Source organism: Tiliqua scincoides, chromosome 4, assembly GCF_035046505.1.
Source record: "Tiliqua scincoides isolate rTilSci1 chromosome 4, rTilSci1.hap2, whole genome shotgun sequence".
NCBI classification, from domain to species: Eukaryota; Metazoa; Chordata; class Lepidosauria; order Squamata; family Scincidae; genus Tiliqua; species Tiliqua scincoides.
The window spans coordinates 149,976,578-150,002,508 of record NC_089824.1 but is presented as its reverse complement, the minus strand read 5'-3'; the positions used below and the strand labels follow the sequence as shown (position 1 = coordinate 150,002,508).

Sequence of the window (25,931 nt, the reverse complement as noted above, 5' to 3'; positions counted from 1 at the left end):
AAAATTGTTTCTTATCAGATACCAACTAAAAAAATGTCAAAAATCAGCTAGAAATTTTGGCTTAGTCAAATATTTGAATATCTTTTTTATCTTCATATTTTACTGGAAACATATTTGAAATTAGCAGTGATCTTAAGCAATTGGTGAATGTTCTTTTTCAGTAAATTACAGATTTGACCTTTGTGTTCTTTGGTGACTTTATGAAGAATTTACTTGGTGATGGTGGTATAAAATTGAATATAAACATGTGTGGCTTCTCTTCCTTTATAGAGGGATATTCATAGATTCCATGTTGTCTCTCCTTCAAGAATATAAACAAAATAAAGGCAACACAATTCAGGTTGCCACAATAGCATTTTTTGTGACTGATCCAATCTATAAAAATATGTGTTGAATGTGGGCTGCAGTTTTTCTTGTTTCTTTTCTTTTTCTTTTGTGTGTGTGTAGTGTTTCAAGAAAAGGACAAAGAAAATAGAGGAAGGAAAAGATGCAGCCCATATTCTGGAGTGGGGTTGGGAAGTCATTGAATTGCTGGAACTTTGGAATCAAACTAAAGCTTTCAGAACAATGGCAAGCTGAGAAATCAATACAAAATAGGACACCATCTGGAAATTATCCTATGCTTCATTCTTAGTATTACCAGTATAATAAAATAAAAAAAATTCCAAATCCTCATAACTGCTAAACTCTGTCTTGCAAATTGAGCCCAGGCTTTGAAAAAAGATTCTAAAGGTTTTGCTCTGATTCTTCATACTTTGAAGGGAAAACACTATAGCCTTCATTCTTCCTCCACATGAAAGAGCAGCTTGCTGTGAAATGTATCAACCATCCAGTTCACTTTTACAGTATGAATAAACTCTTGGGTTGTGAATGAGCAGAAATGAGATACAAACATTCTGAAGAGATTTTGTGGTAGCATATGCAACTGGTGGCTGCTGTGCTGATCAAATACAGTAGCTTTGAAATTACTTAAACTTTTGAAATTATGTTTTGACACTATCTGAGTACTGGACATCTGTGGAATAGCTTTGAGGGATTTGGCTGGCACGCCTCTCTTCTTTTCATAATTTACTGTGAGGGTCACCACCTCATAATTCATAACACATGTACCATGTTCCTAACTTCTTGGTAGTGTTTTCTCTGGACATTTTGTTTTTATTAAATAATGCCATTATTGCAAATTCCACTTTGTGCCAAGAGATTACAAACTTTGGAAATTGTAGAAAAATTTCTACAATTTCTTTAGTCTGTAGAAAATGGCATTTACATATACATACATTTTATGTACATGTTGAGAACAAAAGATTGTTAGAAAATTATTGAGTTGTGAAGTATACATATATTTAGCAAAGCAGGAAGCGGAGGTTGCTCAGTGGTAGTGTATATGTTTGTAATTTATATAGAAGCTGCCAGTTCAGTCCTTGGCATTTTGTGGTAGGGTTGGAGGGGGATAGAATAGGACCCTTAGTCAGACCACTGGCCCGTCTATGGGTCAATGTACTCAGTGTACTGTCTGCACTGGCAATTGTTCTCCAAGGTTTGAAACCTTGATGGGGGATGGAGGAGGTTCAGTGGGTTGCTATTGCCTGCACACGGCCTATTTGCCTGGCAGCCATGGCCCACCAACTAGTGAAGTGGCTTTTCTGCCGTCAGCCTAGGACTTATGCCGACAGATTGTGAGATCCATCAGCATGAGGTCCTGATAGAATTGGGCCATAAGATAGCTTTGTATGTTCATGCCTGATGTGTACCTATTGGGTTGTATGCAGAGAAAGTTAGTCACCATGACTAATTAGATAATCACAACTAATTTGCCTTATTGATTTCAGTGGTGCTTAATCATGATACAACTGTAGGCTTGGATCCAAAGGCGATTGCATTTGTGCAAGAGTGGGTGATTTTTGCTACCGTCTGTGCTGCATTCCAGCCTGTTTTTATTAGGTCCCCCAGCTCTCAGGAGTGGATTTGGGGGCACACGTGACTGCAGAAGGCAGGGGGATTGATGCAGATTGCCCCTCTGTCTTGTGCAAATGGGAGTGCTCACATAAGAGCAATTTAGAATCCAAGCTATTTTGATATCATACACATTATTTGTAAATAAGGCCAACTGAAATTAAATTATTAGGAAAATGCCCTTAAGATTGTCAACTTTTTTCTGAAAAAGCTCCAGTGTTAAACTTTAAAAGGCGCTACCACTACTTAGGGTGCTATCCTAACCCCTTATGTCAGTGCTTTCCAGCACTGGCATAGTGGTGCCAATGGGACACGTGCTGGATCATGCAGTTGGGTGTCACTCACGGAGGCCTCCTCAAAGTAAGGGAATGTTTGTTCCCTTACCTCAGAGCTGCATTGCCCTTATGTCAGTGCTGGAAAGCACTAAGGGGTTAGGATTGCACCCTTAGTGTGTTATATTTCCTCAGCAGTAAACAGAGAATTGAGAAATGATGGCTGTGGTTTGCATGGAGTTTCACTTTGTAGAATCAGAATCTGTTCTTTGCAGAGAAGAATCTCTTTTTAGCTCTCCTTAGAAGAGACTGAGAAAATAAGGAGTCACTTCTGTTCGATTTGCAGAAACCATAACCCTATGTTGCTGTGTTTCACACACTCAAATTTCAAATGTGAATGGGCCAGTACGATATCGCAAAGTGTAAACAAAAGGGGGAAGGGCACAAAAAGCTTTTTTTCTTGTAATCTTTAATGGCTAATATGAAGCTCCATGGCACTTCTATATATGCTTGTAATACATATTGATGTAGGGAGAACTGATTCAGTTGATGTAGGGAGAACTGCTTTTTAAAACTGGAGGTCCTGACCAAAATGCTCAGAAAGAGAAGCTGTGACAGTATAAAAACAGCAATTCTCTCCAGATTTGTGTGTGAGAGGAGGAGTTGTATGGACTGTGCTCTCTATGACTGCCCTGCATACCCCAGGCATTTCCTGTCTGCTTTATGATAGTTGGGGCTCAGGGATAATGTCTTAATACAAACCTTCTGTGTACTGCAGCCATGATAAAATTAAATACTTTGCCTTGACAGATCATTTAAAGTAACAGCCATTGTGGGGAGAGGGACGGCTCACAGCAATTTATTACTTGAGTTCTTTGTTTTGTAATTATTCTCTAATGTGAATTTGTGGGTGGCAATTTAGTTATTTCTTTCATCTGTTTTTGAAATGGTGATTTTATTTTTTAAAGGAAGATGTCTTCCATGCACATTTTAAAAACTATTCAGTTTTGGAATTAGGCATTAGAAATAGGTAAGAGAGATATTTTGTTAGCATAATAGCTGTCTTACTTGAATGTATTTCTCTATCTTTGTGTATACTGTGACAACTCATCAGACTACTGTGCAGTTCTAGTTAACAGAAAACTTATGCCATGCTCCTAATATCCTTCATGATGTGATCATGTGATGATGCCTGCTTTGAAGTTGTGTGCAGCGAGAGGACTTGGAAAAACATCTGCTAAGATGCTTTCCGTATGATTTAGTTGTGATGGAAATGTGTTTTTCAGAACAAGCTTCTATTGGATGGCAGTAGGAAGAATTTACAGCTGTTGCAAATCTTACTAGGCCAGTGCATGGGGTTTGGCTGCTGTGCCTAGCGGTCAGGTCTATGCTCTGACAAGCATTGAGCCTGTGAAGGGGGTGGGTTTGGTGGCAGTACTCCCAAATCCTAACCTCCTTCCCAAGCCCAATCTGCCTGCATGGGTCAGTACAGACTTGCACCAGCTATTGAACTGCACGAGTTAACCTATAGCAGCTGCTGGGGAACAAATGTTCCCTTAACCTGAGTAGGCCTCCAGAGGCTATAACTCCCTCACAGGATATTGTGGTAGTTGCACTGGTGCCACTCCATTGCCATGTGGAGATTTAGGTAGGATTGGGTTGTAAATACTCAAATTGTGCATATTAAGAGTAAGCTAATTGTGCACACTTATTATTATTATTATTCGCATCAAAATGACAACACAGCTGATAATTATCGTATACACACAAAAACCACATTTATCGGCTGGTAAATCCTCATCCACTCGGACATCTGCTTGGTGTAGATGAGGTACCAACCAAGGATGGATGCTGTGTCAATTATGGCAGTCTTCTGTAATTTGACTGATGTTATTGCCGCATCCAGTTGTGCAAAGTACTTGCTAAATTGTGTTGATATTTTCCCTAGTGCACCAATTACTATTGGCAGCACTTTTACGTGCTTCATCCAGATACGTGCCAATTCTGTGCTCAGGTCGTGGTATTTGGATACTTTCTCCTCTTCTTTCTCCAAAATTCACAAGTCGCCAGGAATGGCGACATCTATGATTAACATGCACTTTTTCAAGAGGCACTTTTTCAAGTGGGTGCTCCTCTTTTTAGCAGGGGGAGAGTAACTGGCCCACCTCATCCCAGCAGTGTCTTTTCTAGTGGCTGTCTGCTGGTGTTCTTTTTGCATCTTTTTAGATTGTGAGCCCTTTTGGGACAGGGAGCCATTTAGTTATTTGATTTTTCTCTGTAAACCGTTTTGTGAACTTTTAGTTGAAAAGCAGTATATAAATACTGTTAATAACAATAACAATAACAATAACAATTAATGCAGTGGTTCTTGAACTTTTCCGGCTTGTGCCTCCCCTGATCCTTGTGGCCATTGGCCACGGCTCCCCATTACAACACCTCACCTCAGTTACCCCCAAAATAGGGATGAAGGTGTTATAATTATACACTAGAAACAAGGCTGCCAGCACTCTGAGGCTGCATTCCTAACCGCACCTACCCGAGAGTAAGCCCCATTGAACAAAATAGGACTTACTTCTGAGTAGACCTGGTTAGGATTGTGCCCTGAGTTTGTTGCACACCCTGTGCTGATGAGATGCAACACCTCCGCACTCTTCTCCTCTCCTCTAGCCTTGACCAATCCCAGGACGCCCAGGGCGAGGGGCACACTGGGAAATGTAATCCCTGGGGCAAGGTTGCACATGGAGAGAGCTCCATGATGAGATGTGGCACCTTAACTGATGCCCAGCCAGCCTTCTCTCCCTCCTCACCCCAGCATGTTTCAAACACCCTCCCAGCCTCATGCTGCCCCACCCACCTCTTTCACAGCTGAAGAAAAGCAGCAAGTCAGCAGGCAGCAGGTGCAGCTGAGCAGAGCAGAGCTCTGCAGAATCAGCTGCAGCCACCTCTCTCCCCAGATGCCTCACGACGTCCCTATCGGCTAGCCACGCCTCCCTAGGGAGGCGGGACGCACAGATTGAATACCTCAGCTTTAATGAATTGTCCCTGTAACAGCTTTTCTCTCCAGAAAAACGTTGACCCGTTTTTCATATTCTTGCTTTTTGTACTCCTCTTTGCTTTCTGTAACTTTCATCAAATTTTCTGACTTAACTGCTTTGATAAACTTTTCCAAGCTTCTTGTGATATAGTCATTCAGTCCTCGCTTTTCCTCTTCTACTGTTTGTTGTACTTGCAAAAGCCCCCGGCCTCCAATCTTCCTCGGTAGGTACAGTTGGTCAACGTCACTTCTAAGATGCAGCTAGTGGTGAACGTTCATCAGTTTATGGGTTTTTTGGTCAAGATTCTCAAGTTCATTTTGGGTCCATTCAACAATGCCAGCTGGATACCTAATCACTGGAATGGCCCACATATTTATTGCCTTTATGATGTTCTCAGTGTCTCTCTTAAATTTTGATTTAAGCACTTTTCGTACTCTCCTTAAGTATTCTCGTTTTTTACTCTTGAGTGCAGTATATTGTTGCATTCAAGTATGTCAAGATATTTGTACTGGCCATCATGTGCAAGCGCTTTTATTATGTCACCATAGGAGAGTTTGATACCTTTAAGCTGTTGTGCAATACTGTCATTGCAGCGTGGGAAAGTACATTTGTCAAGTCCAAAATTCATCTGTATGTCCGTACTGAAGATCCATACCGTATTCAACAAGGACTCGAGTTCAACAGGGCTTCTGGCATATAATTTCAAGTCGTCCATGTACAGAAGGTGACTTATTTTGCCTGCCTGCACAGATATGTTATAGCCCATTCCAGTTTTGTTCAAAATATCCGTCAGAGGAATAAGAGCAATGTTAAACAACAGGGGTGACAATGAATCACTCTGAAAAATTTCTCTCTTGCTGTTGACTTGGCCTATTTCTTCTCCATTAGCCAATGACAATATAATTTCACAGTTTTCGTCGGCTGTCCACTTTTTTCTTCGTTTATTTTTGGCCAGTTAATCATCAGTGGCTAACTCCACTGTCCCCTGTAGCCCACTTATTGCCAGGTACTGAGGTGGCCCAACACCTGATGCAGTCTTTGTTGACCCGGGCCGTGGCTGATCCAGTATGGGATTTTTTTTTTTTTTGTACTCATCATAAGATGGTGGGGTGGGGCACTTGGTCTGGCCCCTCAGCCTTTCTGGCTTGGGTGACCCTGTTGGTAGAATACACTACCGCCAGCATAGCCTGAAGCATCATCAGAGCACACAAGCTGGCACACCACATCAAGGTGGCCCCTGTGTGCCAGATTATTATTATTATTATTATTATTATTATTATTATTATTATTATTATTATTATTATTATTATTATTATTATTATTAACAGATAACAGCTGTTTAAAATTGCTGATGAAAGTTTTGAATAACCATCTGTAAAGCTTTGCTTTTGAAAACTAGTGCAATGAATATAGCATGAACTCAAATTCTGAAGTTTATAAAGATGCTGTATGTAGACTACTATTAGTATGGAAACTAATATCAACATAGAAAGAAAAATGTTGAGAGGAATGTTGTCTGTTCTTCATGGTGTATTTAGTGCCAGGTTTCACTCATGGTTGACTTGGAGGTTTTCTTTTATGTAGTTTGATGGAGGTGGCTTCTCCTGGGTGGCTTCAAGGTCTTTGCTTTCTTTTTGCTTGAGTTTTCTGGATCCTCTTAAATACTGCCAGTGCTTAATTAATTCAAGTCTATCATTCAAGTTCAAGTCTATCTGAAAGCATCCTCTGAACTGGAAGGTCATTCCCGTACTTCTGGTACATGGGAACTCTCTACAGTCCTTCAGTGATCAAGGAAATGAGCTCTGTCACTGTTTAAGAAAATTTCCATCCATTCTGACCTCATATGTTCCAGGATTGAGCCCTGGCATAGAAAACTGATGTTGTGACTGAGTTCAAAATTTAACCCTGACACACAAAACACAGTGTTGCCAAATTCATGTGCCTTAATTGGGACAACTCGGACAAGAATCTAAGCAAAGGCTCCCTCAGGTGACATTTCACACTGCTTCTGGTCTCTTTTAAAGGGTCATAGCTCAACCTCTCCACAGGCATTCCCTGAGGTGTGCTTCAATTAGCCTCTGCCATGTCAGGTATCCACCTCTGTCCCAGCTGGTGCAATTGTAGCATGGTTTCTAGCCCTGAAACGTTTTGAAGCCTCTGAGACTTCAGAAAGCAAACTGCTCTCTGTCCCTACGAAAGGCTTCCCTTTGGTCGTGTTTCGTACCCAGTTAGATCTTGAGATTTGTAATTGCTATGTAAGGGCATGGTTATTGCTATGTGTTCCCGGATAGTGGTAAGCTGATAAAGTGAGATGAACCTTTTCGACAAACCTCTTTTTTCCCTGCTTCTAGTGAAAGTGCTGAAAATTCCTTCTGAATCTTTTTCACAATATATTGCAGCCCTCATTTTTCTAACCCAATCACTTTATACCTTGAACACCTTTCCTTTATATGTCTTTCATGCATTTATAAAAATGTTGTTGTGCACTAAGTAGGCTATAGATTCTTTCTCTAAGTACCAAAATAATCAACATATAATTTTTGATCTGTCCCTAGTTTTCAGATGCCTGCTTGAGGTATTAATTGAGATCTGACACAGTTGGATTTTGTGTTTGAAAGTACAGAGATCATAGATTTGTATTATTAAAAATATAAGAACAAAACTGGAATTTTTCTTCCATAAAGAGACCTTCCCTAACACATCCTTCTGCCACCTGTTAAATGTTCATAGATATGAGAATCGTGGGTGCAGTTATGCAAAGAAATGGTTAGATGCTCTGGTTCACATGTAGCACCCAGACTGCATTTCTAAACCCCATGAGTTATGAGCACTCATCCTTCTGTGGCAGTGATGCATTCCTGTAAAACAAAGGGGTTCTGTTGAGTGTTTGGCCAGCAGGAGAAATGGTTGGTGTCCTGGCATTCCCTGCTTATAGTTGCTAAAGGAAGGGATGGTTAGGCAACACAGTTGATAGTGGGGACACATTTGATAATCCTGGAGGGTCAGAATGCTGGAGGTAGGGTCATGAGAAGGAGATGCAGCATCAGTACATTGCAGCATGGACATTCCCTCCCCACTCCTTTGCTTACCTGTGTGGAGTGCACTACCCTTCCCTGTTTGGAGTGGTGAGGTTCAGGCTCCAGTTGGGTGTTTTTGTGTGGAGACCTCTTGGGGCAGAGTCCCTGCAATAATAATTCCAAGAAGACAATAGTTAACAAAATACGTTGCCTTACATGTTGTGAAGGACAGGAGGATGTTTTTGCAAAGTGCTCCCTTTGTGCACCAAGTGCTCTTTCACCATGGTTCCCATAACCAAAGTTCCCCTTTGAGAGACCAGAGAGGTATAGTTCCATGCTATGTGTCTGATCTGACCTATAATCTTCATGGCAGGGGATTTAAGTATTGCAGTTGTTGTGCTGTGATTGACTGCCAAATGTAGTCTGTATCCTGTGCACTGTTGTAGAAAAGTGGGGCAGGGGGTGGCAGGAGGTGCATTTTTCTGCATTTTTTCACTTCCTCATTGTTTCTTATGGGGTTCTCCCAATCTATATCTGCTCTGTCATAAGTGTACTTGCACTGGGGGCATGCTGATTATCTGAAGGGGTTGGGATATAGTGTATATCACCTTCTTGTCTCTCCTACATCCCTCCTACATCATGTCCCATCTCCCCTGTTTTGGCCCCTCTGCTAGTGGAGTTACTCTGGCATCCAAAGCATGTTGGCATGGCATTTTTCAATGTTGTGCTGATAACCTTGGTGCATTGGTTGGCTTGCAGGCTTCTGCATTGGTGGGGCTGTCATTGCACTGGTGAGCATGAAGATATAGCAGTGTATCTTATGGGTAGGATTGGACCTTTAACATGTTACAATATTTTAGTGATTAAAAATGAACATTTTCTTGGGAGGAGATTAATGAGTCTATTAAATGAAGAAAAATGACAAACTGGTAGAGTGGCAGAGAATAACTTAGAAATTGGCTTTTCTTTAACCGTCAAATCTTTTCTTTCTGCATTTCTGCACAATTAGTTTTGGCAGGCATAGCTTATACTGTGTCATTCCTATTTCAGAGATTGCAAAAATGAGGGACTTGCAGATAATCTTAAATAACATGAAAACTATTTTGAGAGGGAGGCTCATTTAGCATTCCAGTTTCAAAAACCTCCTGACTGTTAAATATTTTATGTGCATTGAACCATCCTCAAAAATTACCATAGATACTCGCCTATAGTACCTGAAATTTTTGCCAAGTAATCAAGCTCAAATTATCACTTTGCCTTATCTCCAGGTCAATCAGAGCGCAAAGCCTTTCAACTCTGAAAAGTTTTGCTAGAGAAGCGGCAGACAGGCGCCAAGTTTCTCAAGTAGCAGGCAGGCACAGCTCCTTAGAAGCAATTTGTTAACCTTTTATTCTCCTTCCTTCTGCTGCAGCCTGGTTCTGCTTGGCAAATGCTTGCAAAGCAGGTCTGTTTTTTGAAACACCAGGATGGGAATCCTCCTTTCCATTGAAGCAGGCTACAATTCAGTGCACCCTTACTTAAGAAAAACACCCATGGAAAGCAGTGGGTCTACTTCTGAGTAAAAAGGGTTGCAAATATATGCAGCTGCATCTCTCTGCTGTGAATTGAATTGCACACTCCCAGTTATGTGTTATGGTTTTATGTTGTACATAGAGCTTCTGGCTTAACACACCAGACACCTTAAAGGTGGATTTAATTCATGGTTCTCCTGCAGTGGTTCCCAACCTTTTTCACTTACATATCCCTTGGCAACCCATTTCCATAAATTGTACCTTTCATATTAGCAAAATGTTCGTAAATAATACAAGCCCTCCTCTCTATGAAAGCCCAGACTTCATGTATTTATCACAATGTTTTCTCTTTTTATCTGTTTGAAGAACAGAAGACTTTGCCTTTGCACTGTTTTGCACCAGAAGTGTGCTGAAAAATTCTGGGTGATTGATCACTTTCCATATTATGTTTCAGCTTTTTTACTGTGCTGGTTTTCAATCACTGTTTCATACATGATGACCAAAATTAGCTATTGTTGGGGCTTTCACAGCCAACTAGCTACCTCCCTTCCTGCCTTGCTGGTCCTTACAAGGCATTCCTGTCTTGCAAGGCATTCTGGAGTATGACCTGCCTTTTTCTACCATTATTCCATTCTTTTTCAAGTAACCCTAAAGGTCCTGTTGAGTGTCCCTGGGAGTACATGAATACCAGGTTGGGAACCACTGTTTTACTGGTATGTTGTCTGCAGTGCACTTACTCTGATAGTGCTTACAAAAAGGTGATGGACCAAAATTTAAAAAGAATAAAAATGTATCTTATGATCTTTTACTATGTTTTTAATAAATTAGAGACTACAGTTCTTAGGTAACAATTAGTGGTGGGTTATTTTTCAGGATCTGGCCTCGAGTAAAATCAAACAAAACTATAGTCAGACACCCTCCTAAGTTTAACCTCCGACTTATTTGAGGGTCATAGAAAATTCCATGATTGTTGGCTCAAAACTGCCCTCAACTTGTCTGTGGGATCGACTTATAGGCGAGTATCTGCAGTGGGTGTGAGTGAGTGTAAGGAAACCTTGCTCTCCAGTATAGTACACTATTATAATTTCAGGAGTAAATGTTGGCCTAGGTAATGTTTGGTTTTTGTTTTTCTTAAATAAAGAGCACATTTTATCCATGATTGGTGTGGGTGTACTTTTAAATAATGACATTAATATAGAAGTAGAATATTTGAAAATAAATTGCATCAGAGATTTATTTTGAGTAAATCGGCAGCCTTGCACCTGATACTTGCAAACTTCTTTTTTCCCCATTTCAGTTCATCTAGACAGGTAAAGTTACAAGTGATGATGTATTAATCCCCCCCCCCAATCTGTAATAGAAATTGTTTAATTGTAGCAATTTGTCAAAAACAACAGTTCTTATGTAATTGAAAGTAACTGACTAGTGAAAGCAGTTGGATGTATTTGATAATTCCTGGAAAACAGTTTTCCTACGCTTCCACTTTTTAAGTCATGTTTAAAATTTTCTTTTCCACTATTACAGGTTTCATGAGTGTGCTTTTTAGATCTGAGTGTGGTTTTTTAAAAAATGTAAAAAAAATTAGGTGCCTCTTTCAACAAAAAATGAAGTACTTTTTCAAACCATGGTACTTGGTAGCTGATGCCATGTGCAGCTCAGTTTTTTACTGGAGCTACGCTAGTGTGTCGCCATGTATAGCAATGCAACAATGGCCTCACTGGCGCAGAAGTCTGTCCACAATACCATGGACATCAGTGCAAAGCCAAGAAAACATCATACCAGTATAGGTTAGATGCTGGCGCAACTTGGCCAGTAGATAGGTCAAAAAGTTGAGGAGATTGGGGTGTAACGTGTGAGGAATGAGGAGGAATCAGCATATGCCACATATGTGATGACATGGTGATGGACAGGTGATGGACATGGCCCTGACTCTGGAAAAATGCCCTGCCAATCACAGAGCTAGTGAGGGTTGTAGTAACTTTATCAGGAACAATGGGGAAAGAAAAACACTAGAAAAACATACCTCCCGCATCCCCGTCCCAGTCACTTTCCCTTGACAGAGAATTGGAAAGAGATTGCATTGAAGAGTCAGTCACAGGCCACCAACTCCAGTATAGAAGCCCCTGCCAGGGAGACTACATTTCAGATGATATGACACAGTGGGATTTAACAGCATAGGATTGCAGAGTGAGGGCCCAATCCTATCCAACTTTCCAACACCGGTGCAACTTCAATACAGTCCTGAGGTCAGGGAACAAATGTTCCCATACCTTGAGGAGGCCTCTGAGGTTGCATCCCCAACACAGGAAGCAGCGTGAGGGCCCAATCCTATCCAACTTTCCAACACCGGTGCAACTTCAATCCAGTCCTGAGGTCAGGGAACAAATGTTCCCATACCTTGAGGAGGCCTCTGAGATTGCATCCCCAACACAGGAAGCAGCGCATACCCCATAGGCACAGCAGCATCGACACTGGAAAATTGGATAGGATTTGGCCCGGAGTTGGCTACCAGGTGTCCACACAGCTACCACCAGTACTGTCAGTATGCAATATCATTTTTCGCATATCACAGGGCTTTAATTGTAGAACCCAATTGTGTGTTGGTGCTTTTTCAGCCCTACATTTAGACTACATTGTCTGTTGTGTTGATACGTAGAATGATAGGTTTGAAAGTGCATAGGTTTGCCTGAATTGTCTCCAGAGTTATTATTGCACTGTTCAGCTTGTGGATTCCTTATGCTTTTGGCATGGTTTCTTTTTATTTTGTTTAGTAGTGTGTCAGCTTTAGCATGCATGTGCTCTTATGCTGCAACATCCCATATATTCTTGGGTTTTTTGTTGTTGTTGTTGTTGTTTTGGAGTATGAAGTTACCCAGGCCTAGCTGGAATATTTCATGCCATCAGATGTGTGCTGTCTTGAAGTTGCTAGATCTGGAAAGCAGAGGCACCCATCTGCAGGAATGAAATGAAATTCTCTTGTCTTGAACAGAGTTCTTCTTAAATCAGCATGCCTGTTTGATTAATTTTTACTAGAATTTTTCCTGTTTTTATCTTTTTTTATTATTTTTAAAACTCAGAAAGGACAAAATGGAAATTCCCAATTGTATTAGAGTGGTTTCTCATATGATGAATTTTTAGAACTGGTCCATATTTTAAGAACAGAAGAAATTGTAGTTACTTGCAATTCATCCTTTCTTAGCTTCTACTGTAAGCTTGTAGAGAGTACTCAGTGGTTACTGCCTAGTGGTGATGGAATTGAAGTGTTTCCATATCATTAGTTTGGACATCTGGTGACCTTAGAGGACTACTGCATTGTCCAGGGGTGACCAAACTTGCTTAGTGTAAGAGCCACATATGAGAAACTTTAGATCAGGGGTGCTCACACATTTTTGGCTCAGACTTTTTTCAAAGAGCTACTTTGAAACCCAGCAAGGCCCGGAGATCTACCAGGGGGGAAGGAAGCGTCTGACAGACGCTTCTTTTAATGTATGGAGCCCCTTTAATGTATGGAGCCCCTGCTGGAGTCTAGTCAGTTTTGTTGCTGCATGCCTGAAGAGCAACTAAAGTGTCAGTTTCAGTGTCAGTTTAGCTAAATATGTCAGTTTCGTCTAGTCACTAGACGAAACTGACATATTAACAGTTTGGAGACACAGGGCTCCGCGATCTACTCATTTTGCCTCGCGATCTACCGGTAGATCGCGATCCACCTATTGAGCACCTCTGCTTTAGATGTTTGAGGGCTGCAAGAGAGATGTTTGAGAGACGCAAAATTTATGAAGCATTTACATTCTCAAATATATTTATTCACCATGAACATTAAACTTGGATTTTAATTCAGTGGATTCTCACTTTATATCCAGTAAATAACCATAAAGCGTGAACGTTTCTTACTTGCCTTTTATATTAATTGTGATGCAAAAAGGAGATCAGCCAACATATTTCTGCTAGCTGCACATTAAATGTCAAAGAGTCGCATGTGTCTTGTGAGCTGTGTTTTGGCCACCCTGGCATGGACAACGGAATCTGCATTTCCCACTCTGCTCAGTGGTAACAGCAAGTGTATAAGAGATCCCGTTCTTCCTTGGTTGCTGCCCAGTGATGATGGCAATCCAGAAAGCAGGAGTGGTGTAACTAACTTCCCCTTGTATTTATCATCACTGCCATGAACTCTCGAAACTGAGGACCTACTCTTGCCGCAACATCTGCGGCAGCTTCAGGGAAAGCCTAGGGAAAGCTAAATTTCTTCCTCTTGGGTCTGTGGTGAGCAGGTTGTGTACATTCACCACTGCTAACATACATTTAGGGTGGTGTTTGGCAGCATCCCAGAAAGTTGAATTTAGTATGTGGAAATGGATACATAGCACTGGCTCACCAGCTACCACAGACTTGAAGCATCTGGAAGTCAATATGGGCTTGACATTTCCCTGGAATTCAGCATAGGCTCATCTGCCATGTACTGAAGCAAATGCACACAGAGGCATTGACTCCACTGCATTAAGATACATGGAAATACATAGCTTCCCTTGTGTCATTTTGATCTGGACTCGGAATACTAGGATGCATTCATTGTTTTATCATTTCTGATCATCCATATACATTATCAGAGGCAAGTATTAAAAACTATTTTTGTGCTGAATGCATATATGTCTAAACTACTCTGTCTTTTACAGTGAATAAGTTTGGACTTGCACCTTTTGACTTATTGTTGCATTTTGGGACTGTGATTGGATGTGGCTTTTCATTCTGCTTCTTGTGTCATTCTGCTCTTTAGCTTTTTCTCAGAATTCTAGAATTCTGCTGGAGAATTATTACTACTTTATTGTGGATCATAATAAATAAATTGCCCTCGTCCCCTACTCCCAGATTTAAGATGAAAAAAATTAATAGTGTACAGAGATTTACTTCCACCATCTGCTTTATATTTTGAGGTTGCATAACATCAACTTTAGTTTTCTGAAAGTTTGCCATGCACATTGTCATGAATATGTTAGTCAAATTACATAGACTAAATGCTGAATCGTTTTAACATGTGGAACTAATTTTCTTGCTTTCCCTCCTCCCTTCTTTGACTTTAAAAAAGTACCTTGATGACATTTTTGGTTGTTTTCCAGCTCTTCTTTATGGAGGGTAAATATGGGCTTCCAAGGGGTAATGTATAGAAATACGGTGGCCCTGATGGGGCTTCACTCCAGTTTTTATGTTCTCAGCCTAGAAGTCTTTCAATGTGAACATAGCTCTGAACAAATACATGGTCCCTTGACTTACAAGCAGTTTAAACAGAAAACGCATTTGAATTCAGAGAAACTCTTGAGTAGTAAAGCTTATTAGAAAGTTCTGAACAGGATTTTAACATTTGCATAATCTATTGTGATTACAATAATTTGAGTTTTTTTTGAGGTTTTTGAAAATATTGTCGGGTTGGGCTTACAGAAGTCTTTGAGGGAAAGAAAAAAAGAGTTTGGGGTAAAAGAAGTACTGTATTTGGAATCACGGCATAAATATGGAAGACCAACTCAATGCCTCCGTTTTTGTTTCTGGGGTTTTGTAAAAATGTCAGTTTCTTTTTATACTTTTTTTACAGTAAAATACACAAGGATACTTGCCAGGCACTTTCCTGAAACACTGGCTAAGCTCTTCTTTAAGAATTGCTGCTTTTTAGTGGGTGCGGTGTACTGGTTCTACTCAGTGGCATTGCTAGAGGGGTATGGGGGTGTGGGCCGCACTGGGTGACGCACACAGGGGGGTGACACGCTAAAATCGTGCTTGTTAATAGTAATATTATATGTTATATACTGTTGGATGCAGAATTTCCAGCAGAATGCAATGCAAAAAACCAGAGTGAAATATCTCCTTTCTATCAAAAGTTATGGCCAAAAAACCGAAGAACAAAAAATGCATGGAGCCATATGGAAAGTGAAACTGAGCTGTATCATGTGTTTACTCACAAGTAGGCAAACTTGCCTTAGTCCGTCAGAAAGGGCAGGCTGAGAGGAATCCAATGACACCAGAATGGTCCTGATCCATGAATGCAGCCCCCAAAAACACTTGAGAAGGAAGTCCTTCCCTCCAAGCAGAGAAATGTATTAAGCCCTATGGAAAGCGAAACTAAGCCTTACGGTCGCATTTACTCGTGAGTGCCTTGGCTGGTGGTCAGGCCAGGCAAAGGGGAATGTGAAACCATCAGAATGGTTATCTGATGGAACTGGAGCTCAACAAATGCTCCAGAAGGCAGCCCCCACCCCTAAAAAGGATCAAAACAGATGCTTCAGCTGATAAGGTGAACTTTTTTGAGACTTGGAAAGCCAGGTGGGTCCTGACATTGATCTGGTTTAAACAGAAGTTCTTAAATTGAACTGGGCACTGGGTAGGGCTGAAAACCTTACTGGTTTTTGGGGGGGGGGGGTATTGCAGTCAGACTACAGAGGAAATTCACTTGGTGGAACAGGGCTGGCTTCTGCTTATTTAATTATTTGTTTTACTTTATTTATTTTCATTTGCCTGATGATGTCACTTCCACTATGACATCACTTCTGGTGGGTCTTGGACAGACTGTCATTCTAAAAAGTGGGTCCCAGTGCTAAAAGTTTGAGAACTGATGCAATAAGGTGTTAGTAAGTTGAAACCCTGGGGTGTGTGTGTCACCACTAGTGACTAAAATCACAGTTTGGAGGAATAGTACCATCATGTTATATATCAATTGATGCGTAATTTCATGCAGAATGTGTTCTGTCTTTGTTCTATTTAAAGGTACAGCCAAAAAACCAGTGGGGGCGGAGTGATGGTACATCACCATGCCCACCACCTGGGGTGTTGCCCCACCCACTGCATGGGGGGTGATGCGCTGGCACCCCACACCAGGTGACGCGAACCCTAGTGATGCCACTGGTTCTACTGCTGCCATCCCACTTCTAATGGGATAAGGAGATGCCTGCTTTCTCCCTTTCTCCTAGGTTCATTAGCATTAAGGAATACTAAGGTTCGTTCTCTTACATCAGTGAGTGCAGAGGGGGAAAAAAGGTGATGGAAGAACACATAAGAATAAAGGGTCTTGGTAGCATAGCGTATTGAGTTTTCAAGTTCTTTTTCTTGCTTGCTTTCTTTCTAATATCTTAAGCCCGCTAATCATGAATGACTAACATAAAATGTAAACTGTCAATAAAATAAGTGTTCACTTGTATACAATGAAAGAAAGCAGCAGAACTAATTAAGCAAAAAGCCTAGAAGAATAGTTTTCACCAGGCACTTAAAGAACAGCAATGTAGGCACCAAAAAGCACTGTTCTGGGGAGGCTGTTTCAACGGTGCAGTGCCACCCAGGAAAGACCTGTCTCCTATCACAACCTTTCTTACCTCTGAGGTGGTGGTGCTTGGCAAAGAGCGTCTGATGAAGACTTGAGTGAACAGGAAGACTGAATGGTTGGGAATGAGTGGGCAAGTTCTTCTCATTTTCCTTCTCTAGTTGTAGTTGGGAGGAAGAATGCATTGCCTAGAAGTGGAAAAAAAATACATGTTTTGTTTCTGTTGCAATATTAATAGAAGTGTCAAATTTAGATTTCTGAACCTCATTGGGTAAAAGGGTTAAACAATCCCTTCCTCAGTGCTACTGGTTTGATTCAAGTTAGAGTTCCTTGCAGCTCCTTTTAAGGGAAATGTTGGGAGATCTTATTGTAGATCCCCCCACCTTACATGTCATTTGGCATTAGTTTGGTACATGGGTTGAATTGGGAGCTGCTGTTACTTTTTTCCCCCTCCTCCTTGCAGTGGTAACCTAGAATCATATTGGAAGTATGAAACTTCATGCTTCCAGATAGATGTGCCACAATGGGTTATAGTAGTGCTAAACCGGTTCACGTATTAATAGAAAATGCAGTTTTCCAGTTATGTCTTTTGCCACGTGTAGAAAATTATATGTGAATCAGATGTATGTATGTATGGACTTCCAAATGCTGTCCCATTTTAGAAACAGAAGAATTTTGGTAATTGGTGCATATCGTGCGCGCATGTGTGTGTACAATCCTTATCTGCAGGTTCAGCACCTGTGGATTTAACTAACCATGGGTGCCAGCCTGCGACTGTAGAGTCTCGGAGACCTCCCAAACGCAACTGAAAGTACCTTCCAGTCATATCCAGGAGGTCATCTGAGGTGGGGAGATTGCATGTGATTTCCCTGTTCTTCAGAAGGCGTCCCAGAGACCTCTGAAAGGCACTTCCAGTTCCTCAGCAGGGCCCCTAAGAATTTCTCTATCTGCATCTCCTGGAATGAATCCCCCGGAGATAATTTGGTATCTCCTGGAATGAATCCCCCGCAGATACCAAAGGCCCACTGTATATTATAAGCTTCCTTGTAAAAAAATAATAATAACAAAATTTGTATCCTGCTATTTCTCTCCAGCACAGAAGCACCTAAGGAAGCTTAAGGTTTTAAATACAACTTTTGAAATTGTCTTTAAAACAACAAAATATATATTAAACAGCAATAAGAACTTTAGTGAAAGCATAAATTTTTAAATCAAAAACATGGCACACATAACCAACTGACAGCCCAATCCAATGAACATCTACTCAGAAGTAAGTCCCATTAGATTCAGTGGGGCTTACTTCCAGGAACGTGTGACTAGGATTGGGCTGTAAGGCTGCAATCCTAACCATACTTTCCTGAGATTAAGCCCCATTGAACAAAATAGGACTTACTTCTGAGTAGACCTGGTTAGATTGTGCCCTATACCAAATTAAAAACTTGGCAGAAAGAAAAATTTTTGTAATCTGCACAATGCTAACAGTGGAAGCCCCACAAATCTCTCAAGGCAGGGAGTTCCACAGGCTGTGTGTGTAACACAAAGAGCCCTCTTTTCATGCACCTGTTCTTGCATACAATTTCATGCAGGCTCCCACCTATGCATATTTAATTGCCAAATTTACCAAAGAGAAATTTCCTGGAGATTTCAGGGTCATTGGCACAAATCTATTAGGGTATGGCAGTGATTCCCAAACATTTTTGACTGGCTTCTCCCTTGACCTACTGGTCCATTGGCTGAGGCTCCCCACTAGGGCTACAGTCTAATACATTGTATAGGGCTGCAAGGTTTTTTGCGAGGATTCCGTGGCTCCCCTGGCTGGTTTCCATGGCTCCCCAGGGAGCCGCAGTTCACAGTTTGGGAACTTCTAGGCTGTGCAACTATAGCTCAAATCATGCTTTTTTGAGTGAGAGAGCAATATTGTCTTTCGATGTTGTTCTTCAACTAGGCTAGCTCTTTTGAATGTGATCATATTCACATTTTGGGTAGGGGTTTAGTTGTTGGAATAAAACATTATTTAGAGAGAAAAATTTAAGAATTTAAAATATTAAGCCACATTTTCATTAAGGAAGATTTTATTTTTGTTTTCTGTCAAAGTGTATAACCACCTATCCTTAAAAATACAAGCTAATTAACCAAGTGGGAGAAGAGTATTTTGACTTTCCAGCCCATAATGATATTAATTGTTTTAAACATTTCTGCATTGAGTTGGATGTAAAAGCTCAGATAAACGGTCTGCTTCGGATTATGGATAGAAAAGCTCAGAGGGACTGCATTTTACTTAGGGACTATTTCCTTATTTCTTTGATGTCCAGAGATTCAGCAATTTGTGAGGAGAAAGGAAAATACAGCTCTTTTTTGCATCAAAATGACACCCTTTAATGTATCTTCCTCTGATGTTAAATTATCTCATCTCAGTGGGGGCTGGGGATGTTTTTCCTCTTACTAACTGATCAGTGCTTTTAATAAAGATGTAAAAAGAATGGAAGTTTCAATGTTGAACTTAAAATAAAAATCCTTGCATTTTGCCTTTTCAATCATTTTAGGCTCACTGGGACTTGTAAACTCAGAAGATTTACTGCCTCCCTCACCAGAGGTGGCCTCAGAATTAAGAGTTCAAATTTCTGAAATTCCTAAAGTCCCCAAGAGGGAAAGGAATAAGGGAAAGTGACAGTCCTAAACTCAGTGGAACAAAATCCAAGATTATTTCACAATATTTTGTGTGACAGTGGGTATGTCTTCTCTGAATTAATGGCAACAGAAATGCCAGGAAAAGAACACGGCCCACCAATCTGCTTCTTATACTTTCGTTTGGTTAGATGCTAAATGTGGTTAACACATCCATATAGTATAGTTGCATTCTTGGTAAAATGGAGAAGCATTCCTTGCAATCAGTGTGATGATTGGAGGACTAACTCTGGACCAAATAATATTATGTAGGGGTTTCAACTTCCTGGAGAAAACTATTTGGTACTTATAGCCAACCATGGTGGTTTTTTAAAAAAAAGCATTTTAAACAAAACTGTTTTATTCAAAGATGCTTAAAAATTAAACTGATCTTCACACTTGTAGAGGGCTTGAAATTACTGTGACTTTTTAAAATTTTACTGTATGACACTTGTTTGCTTCTTGGTTTGGTCTTTCCCTGTCCTATCTTCCGTATTTCTTTTAAAAAACTAATTGTTAGTTTTCCCTGCATGCTTGTGATCTTATATTTTGGTTTAAATCTTGCTTGCCACCTTGAAATTCTTGCGTTTCCTGGAGTGGTTTTCAGATAAAAGTAATCTTTATATTTACTACCAATTTTTGGAGCATACAGTAGTCCAAAGCCTCTAGCCATGAGGTCAGAGCCTTTTTTCAGTGTACTGTTCATTACTTTCCAGAGGCAAGCAGGAGAGGTGGAACCTCTAAAAGTGCTTCATGTTTGATTGTCTCTATTCACATACAAGATAGCTTACTTCAAGGCAAGGAGGGCAGAATTAGATACGGACTGAATTGTGAACCCGAGTTTCCATGTGTTCTGAACATAACTGTATTTCCTCAAGAGATGGAGTATAAATGTCCATCCTTTTTGTTGACAGTCATAAATATTCATAATTTTTCACAATAATAATTTGTAATACATTTCCTATTGTGTCATGCTTGATCACAGAAACCAAATATCTCTTTTTTCCCCTTTTGCATTGGAAAGCAGGGTTTAATTCAGTGTGTTTGATAGAGGAACATAGATTCAGTTTTAAATGATAAGTATAGACTTGTTCACAGTAAATTCAAATTTCATTTTGAACCAGGTTAACTTAGTATGGTAACAGTATAAATTCATGGATGGGCCCAAGAGTGAAATAAAAATAACTTCAGACTTTTCAACGTTACTTCCAATTTGGGGGTAGAATTTGAATTGGGAGAGGGAACTCGCAGTTACTTTTTGGTGCTGGATGTAATCTGTCTTTTATCTGTAAAATCCACACATTCAGGTGCATGCCCAGGTTTGTCATTACAGGAGAAAGGAAGAAAAACTGTGGGAGTGACAAGTGCAATTTGTCCTTCTTTATCTGTGACTATTACATTTCTGATTCAACAAATCCGACTGCATCATTATGCTTATTTGCTGTCTTATATTTGCTTTATTTTTTAATATTTCATATTAAATTAATATTTGAAATTATTATTTCATATTATATTATATTTGAAATTATTTGCTATCTTCATCAACCCATGTGGATGATGGAGGATGAAAATTGGAGGTTGAGGAAGACCAAAATTGACTGTTCCCCCAGGAGGTGCACTTGGAAGGAGGGGTTGACCTTAGAAAAAGTGCATGGTTTGCCATGTGCTTTCACTGAGTTCAAGATAATCCCACTCTTTTGAAGAGCCAATCAGCACTTCTGAGTTAGTCACTGAGGGCATTGATGAGTTTGTGCTGTTTGCTTAAGTCAAGCTCTGCTAAGAATTCTGGGAAAGGGATAGACTCATAGGCAGATTCCCACTCCAAGGAAAGATTTTCTGCCCCATTGGAGGGTCTGTTTGGCCTATGGATTACTTTGAAAGTAAATGTTTTCTGTCTCTAACATAAGTACCAAGACCTCGTTATCTTCCTCACTGTTGCTGTCCTAGCTATGGAGCAAAGGAAACCGAAGAACAGTGGGCAGTGAGCATCATATGAAGCTGCTTTATTCTGAATCAGACCGTTGGTTAGATCAGTGGTTTTTACCTTTTTATGGATCACGGACCCTTTTTGAGAAATTAATTTCTATGCTATGGGCAATGGACCCCCTCCCCAGAAAAATGCCTATAAACACAGAATTGTTTTTGTGCCTGGTCCACAGATCCCTGAGCCCATGCATGGACACCATGTTGAGAACCATAGATCTAGTTCAGTGGTCTCTAAACTTTTCGACCGAAGGACCACATCAAATATCTGGTACAGTGTCGAGGGTTGGGGGAAAAAATTACATAATAAATTTTAAATAAATACATTAGATTTGGAACTTAGATGAATGAATAAATGAATGGGTTCAAATGCCGAGGATTTCTCCAAGCACCAACACAGCCTCAGAAGTAAAGCACACACTTAAATGGACCTCCATTCTCCACCCCACAAGCACAACTCCAGTTGTGTTTGGTCAACTGGGCCAGAGGCTCTCAGGGGATCAGAGACGAACTGTGGGCCAGATAGAGACTGACCGCGGGCTGCATTTGGTGCCCAGCTGGGGTTTGGAGACCCCTGATCTAGTTTGTTGTCAACACAGAACAACAGCAGTGGCTTTTCAGGGTTTCACAGAAGAATTTTTCCTCTTTGCTTATCTGAGACCATAATAAAGATTTGATTGATTGATTGATTGATTGATAGGAACTTTTCTTTGACCTATGTGGAGATGCTGATGATTGAATGTGAAGTCTGTATGGGAAGCAGGTGCTCCATCACACGGTGTTTTTGAAAGTGTACTTGAGAGCATCTGAACAAGATAATGACAAAGTGTGGCTTTCTTTTCTCTGTCCAATTCCTTTCATCAAACATGTGCAGAGCATTGATGCATGTACATTTATGTGTGCCATGCTTATTTTATGTATGCTTGAAGTGCAAGAAGGAAGGTGTAGAAACATCTTTCTGCCCCCTCCTTTGCTCTGCTCTGCAAATTATTGTGCAGACCATTCCTATAAACCGGATAAAACAAGTTAAAGAAAGGAGGAATTTAAATACAGTCCCATGAATTAAGAATAGCACTAATAAAAACTTGAAAGTTAAGGGCCATGCAAAAAAAGTCTTTTTAGAAGAGCTGCATTGCATTAAATGTATGGTATGTGTAAACAATTACTGTACTGTATTCATGGAAACCCAGATTTCAAATGTGATGCATAGCTGCTTTAAATTCATACCACTTGGATTCAATGGCAGGCACTCTGGTTGCAATATCCTTTATTTTTCCACAAAACACAAACATCTGTTTAATTTAATTAAGGAAGCATATGTGTGTCTAATAAAACTGGTGCAGTTTTTCAGTCCCTATTTCCATAATTCTTTTAATCTTAAATCTGTTGTCTTATATTACCTGAGCTGTATGTGACTGCTTTTTTTCTAAATGTGCTCAGTCATTACTCTCATGCCAATGTATTTAAACAGTCTGTCTTAATTTTATTACAGAGGATATTCAACTCCTTTGTGTACACAGAAAAAATCTCAAATGGAGAAAGTGAAGTACAACAGGTAAGAATTGTTTTTCTGATTGCCTATAGCACTAATATAGACAGATTAAGCTTCTTGGTTTTAGCAGAAATATCTTTACCTGCAATAGATGGTTTTAGCTCCATTATGCATTTAATTTCTCTATCCTGCTATGTTAAGTTGATTGTTCTTACATGTTTCCATATAGTAATAATTCACAGTTGAATGTATTTTTGGATTCAGTAGTGCATAAGATTTCGTAAGTAATATTTTTTAAAGTATTTTTGTTAATTGATTATGTATAGGGTTGACTGTATCGCTATTTTTCTCTTCCCATTGTTGCCTGAATATGTCTGCACACTGGACCATGGGGCTCTAGTAAGCCTCTTTAAATCAAGAAAATAACATTCAAACCTCCTGAAGTGTAAATAAGACAAAACAAAACAAAGGCAGTTCATCTGGAAGCACTTTCTCTTGTCCTCTGCCTGGGGGGAAAGTAGATCAAAGGATAATGGAATGAGCTGGGCCATGTGGGCCCACAGAGCAGGACCATTTGGAAGCAAAAAGCCTGCCAAGAAAAGAAAAAGAAGATACAACTGTGTCAATGATCCCCAGTGTTGATGGTAAACACAAGGGACTGGTTATATGGCCTACTCTGTTGCACTGATTAGGATAGATGTGAAGGTAGTTTGAGAGTCTATACTCTGAAATTCTTATGGCAGTGACTTTCAACTTGCTTTTGATATTTTACAGAGTATTCTACAGCACATTCTTAATTCCCAAAGGGCAGGAGTTCTCAAACTTTTTGTTACTGTGATTCCCCAAAGAAAATATATAAATGTATGTGCCCCCCTCATATTACAGCTAGTCACAGCTTACACTTTGAGAAATTTGTTCCATTTATATATGCTAGTATTTAAAATGCAAGGTGAACAATGAACTTATTGAGCAATAATTTTACCTGCTTCCCATGGATAAGGAAAGTTTTTTTAAAAAGCTTTGTCATACTGTGAAGGCCAACCCAAGGCTTTCTGGTGCCTGATGCAATGTGCCATATGCTGTCTCCCCTTACCTGGTGATGTGTCAGGCTCTGCCACTCTCTGGCTTGGGATAGAGTGGAAGAGGAAGTGTGGAGGATAGGAGAGTGGTGGGCTGAAGCTTTCTCTCCTGTTCTGTCCCTCTCTTTTTCAATCCAGGGAACTGGGCGGGGGGAGGGAGAAAAGGAGCAAGTAAAGACAAGTGGGTGGATAGCAGTGGACATCCCCTGACAATTAGTTGCTTGAGATGAATGCCTTAGGCCTCATAAGAACATAAGAAGAACCTCGCTGAATTAGGTCATAGGATTAGGTCATATCTCACAGTGGCCCACCAAATGCCTCTGGGAGCACCCAAAACAACAAGAGACCTCCATCCTGGTGCCCTCGCTTGCATCTAGCATTCTGAGGTAGCCTACTTCTAAAATTGGGATGTTGCACATTACACATCATGGCTTGTAACCTGTGATAGACTTTTCCTCCAGAAATTTGTTCAATCCTCTTTTAAAGGCATCTAGGCCAAATGCTATCACCACATCCTGTGGTAAGGAGTTCCACAGACTAAATACATGCGGAGTAAATAAATGTTTTCTTTTGTCTGCCCTAACTGTCCCAACACTCAATTTTAGTAGATATCCCCTGGTTCTGCTGTTATGTGAGAGGGAAAAGAGCATCTCTCTATCCACTCTCTATCCCCTGCATAATTTTGAATTAATTAATTTAAAATTAATGTAATTAATATATATTATATTAATATAATTTTGAAACATACTTAATGTTTCAATCATGTCCCCCCTCAGGCACTTTTTTCTATACTGTAGAGCCCCAAACGCTGTAGCCTTTCCTTGTATGGGAGGTGCCCCCAGCCCAGTAATAATTTTGGTCGCTCCCTTTTGCACCTTTTCCATTTCCTATATCCTTTTTGAGATCTGGCAATCAGAACTGGACTGAACCAGGTGTCACCATCGATTTGTACAATGGCATTATAATATCAGTCATTTTATTCACTCATAGATGGACCAGTCTGGAGACCAGGCTGCGACCTGTTGCAACTGATTCAGCAAATGGGTTGCAATAGATTACTGTCACTTCTGATCATTGTCTTCTGTGTTTGCAGTGGACTAGAATCTTCATCCATAGGTTGTTTTCAAACAAAACTAATTGCACTGTGTATTGCAGTGCATTTGGTAATAATTGCAAGTATCACGATGTACATCAGGTGGGATTAAAATTAGAATATAAACCTCAGTGTAGCTATCCTTAAGGAGCAAGAATCTCCCATAGAGATGTAAGACCATATACAGTGGTGCCTCACAAGACGAATGCCTCGCGCAACGAAAAACTTGCAAGACGAAAGCATTTTGCAATTTTTTTGGTGACTCGCAAGACAAATTTTTCTATGGCCGTGCTTTGCAAGACGAATTTGTTTTGCTTTTTTGGGGGGGGGGTTTGTTTGCTGTTTGCAGTGATGCCTCACAAGATGAAATTTTTGCAAGACGAAACGACTCGCGGAACGAATTAATTTCGTCTTGCGAGGCATCACTTTATTATTATTATTATTATTATTATTATTATTATTATTATTATTATTATTAACAGTATTTATATACCGCTTTTCAACAAAAAGTTCACAAAGCGGTTTACAGAGAAAA

General features: G+C 40.2%; 1 protein-coding gene across 1 annotated transcript in view; it reads left to right on the top strand.

Annotated features, from left to right (window-relative positions):
• CACHD1 (cache domain containing 1) overlaps positions 1-25,931 on the top strand; it is a 164,825-nt gene that overhangs the window by 34,656 nt on the left and 104,238 nt on the right. Inside the window, exon 2 of the mRNA XM_066625926.1 lies at positions 23,225-23,287. Coding sequence (XP_066482023.1) covers positions 23,225-23,287 — 63 coding nt within the window. The remainder of the gene's footprint in view (positions 1-23,224; positions 23,288-25,931) is intronic.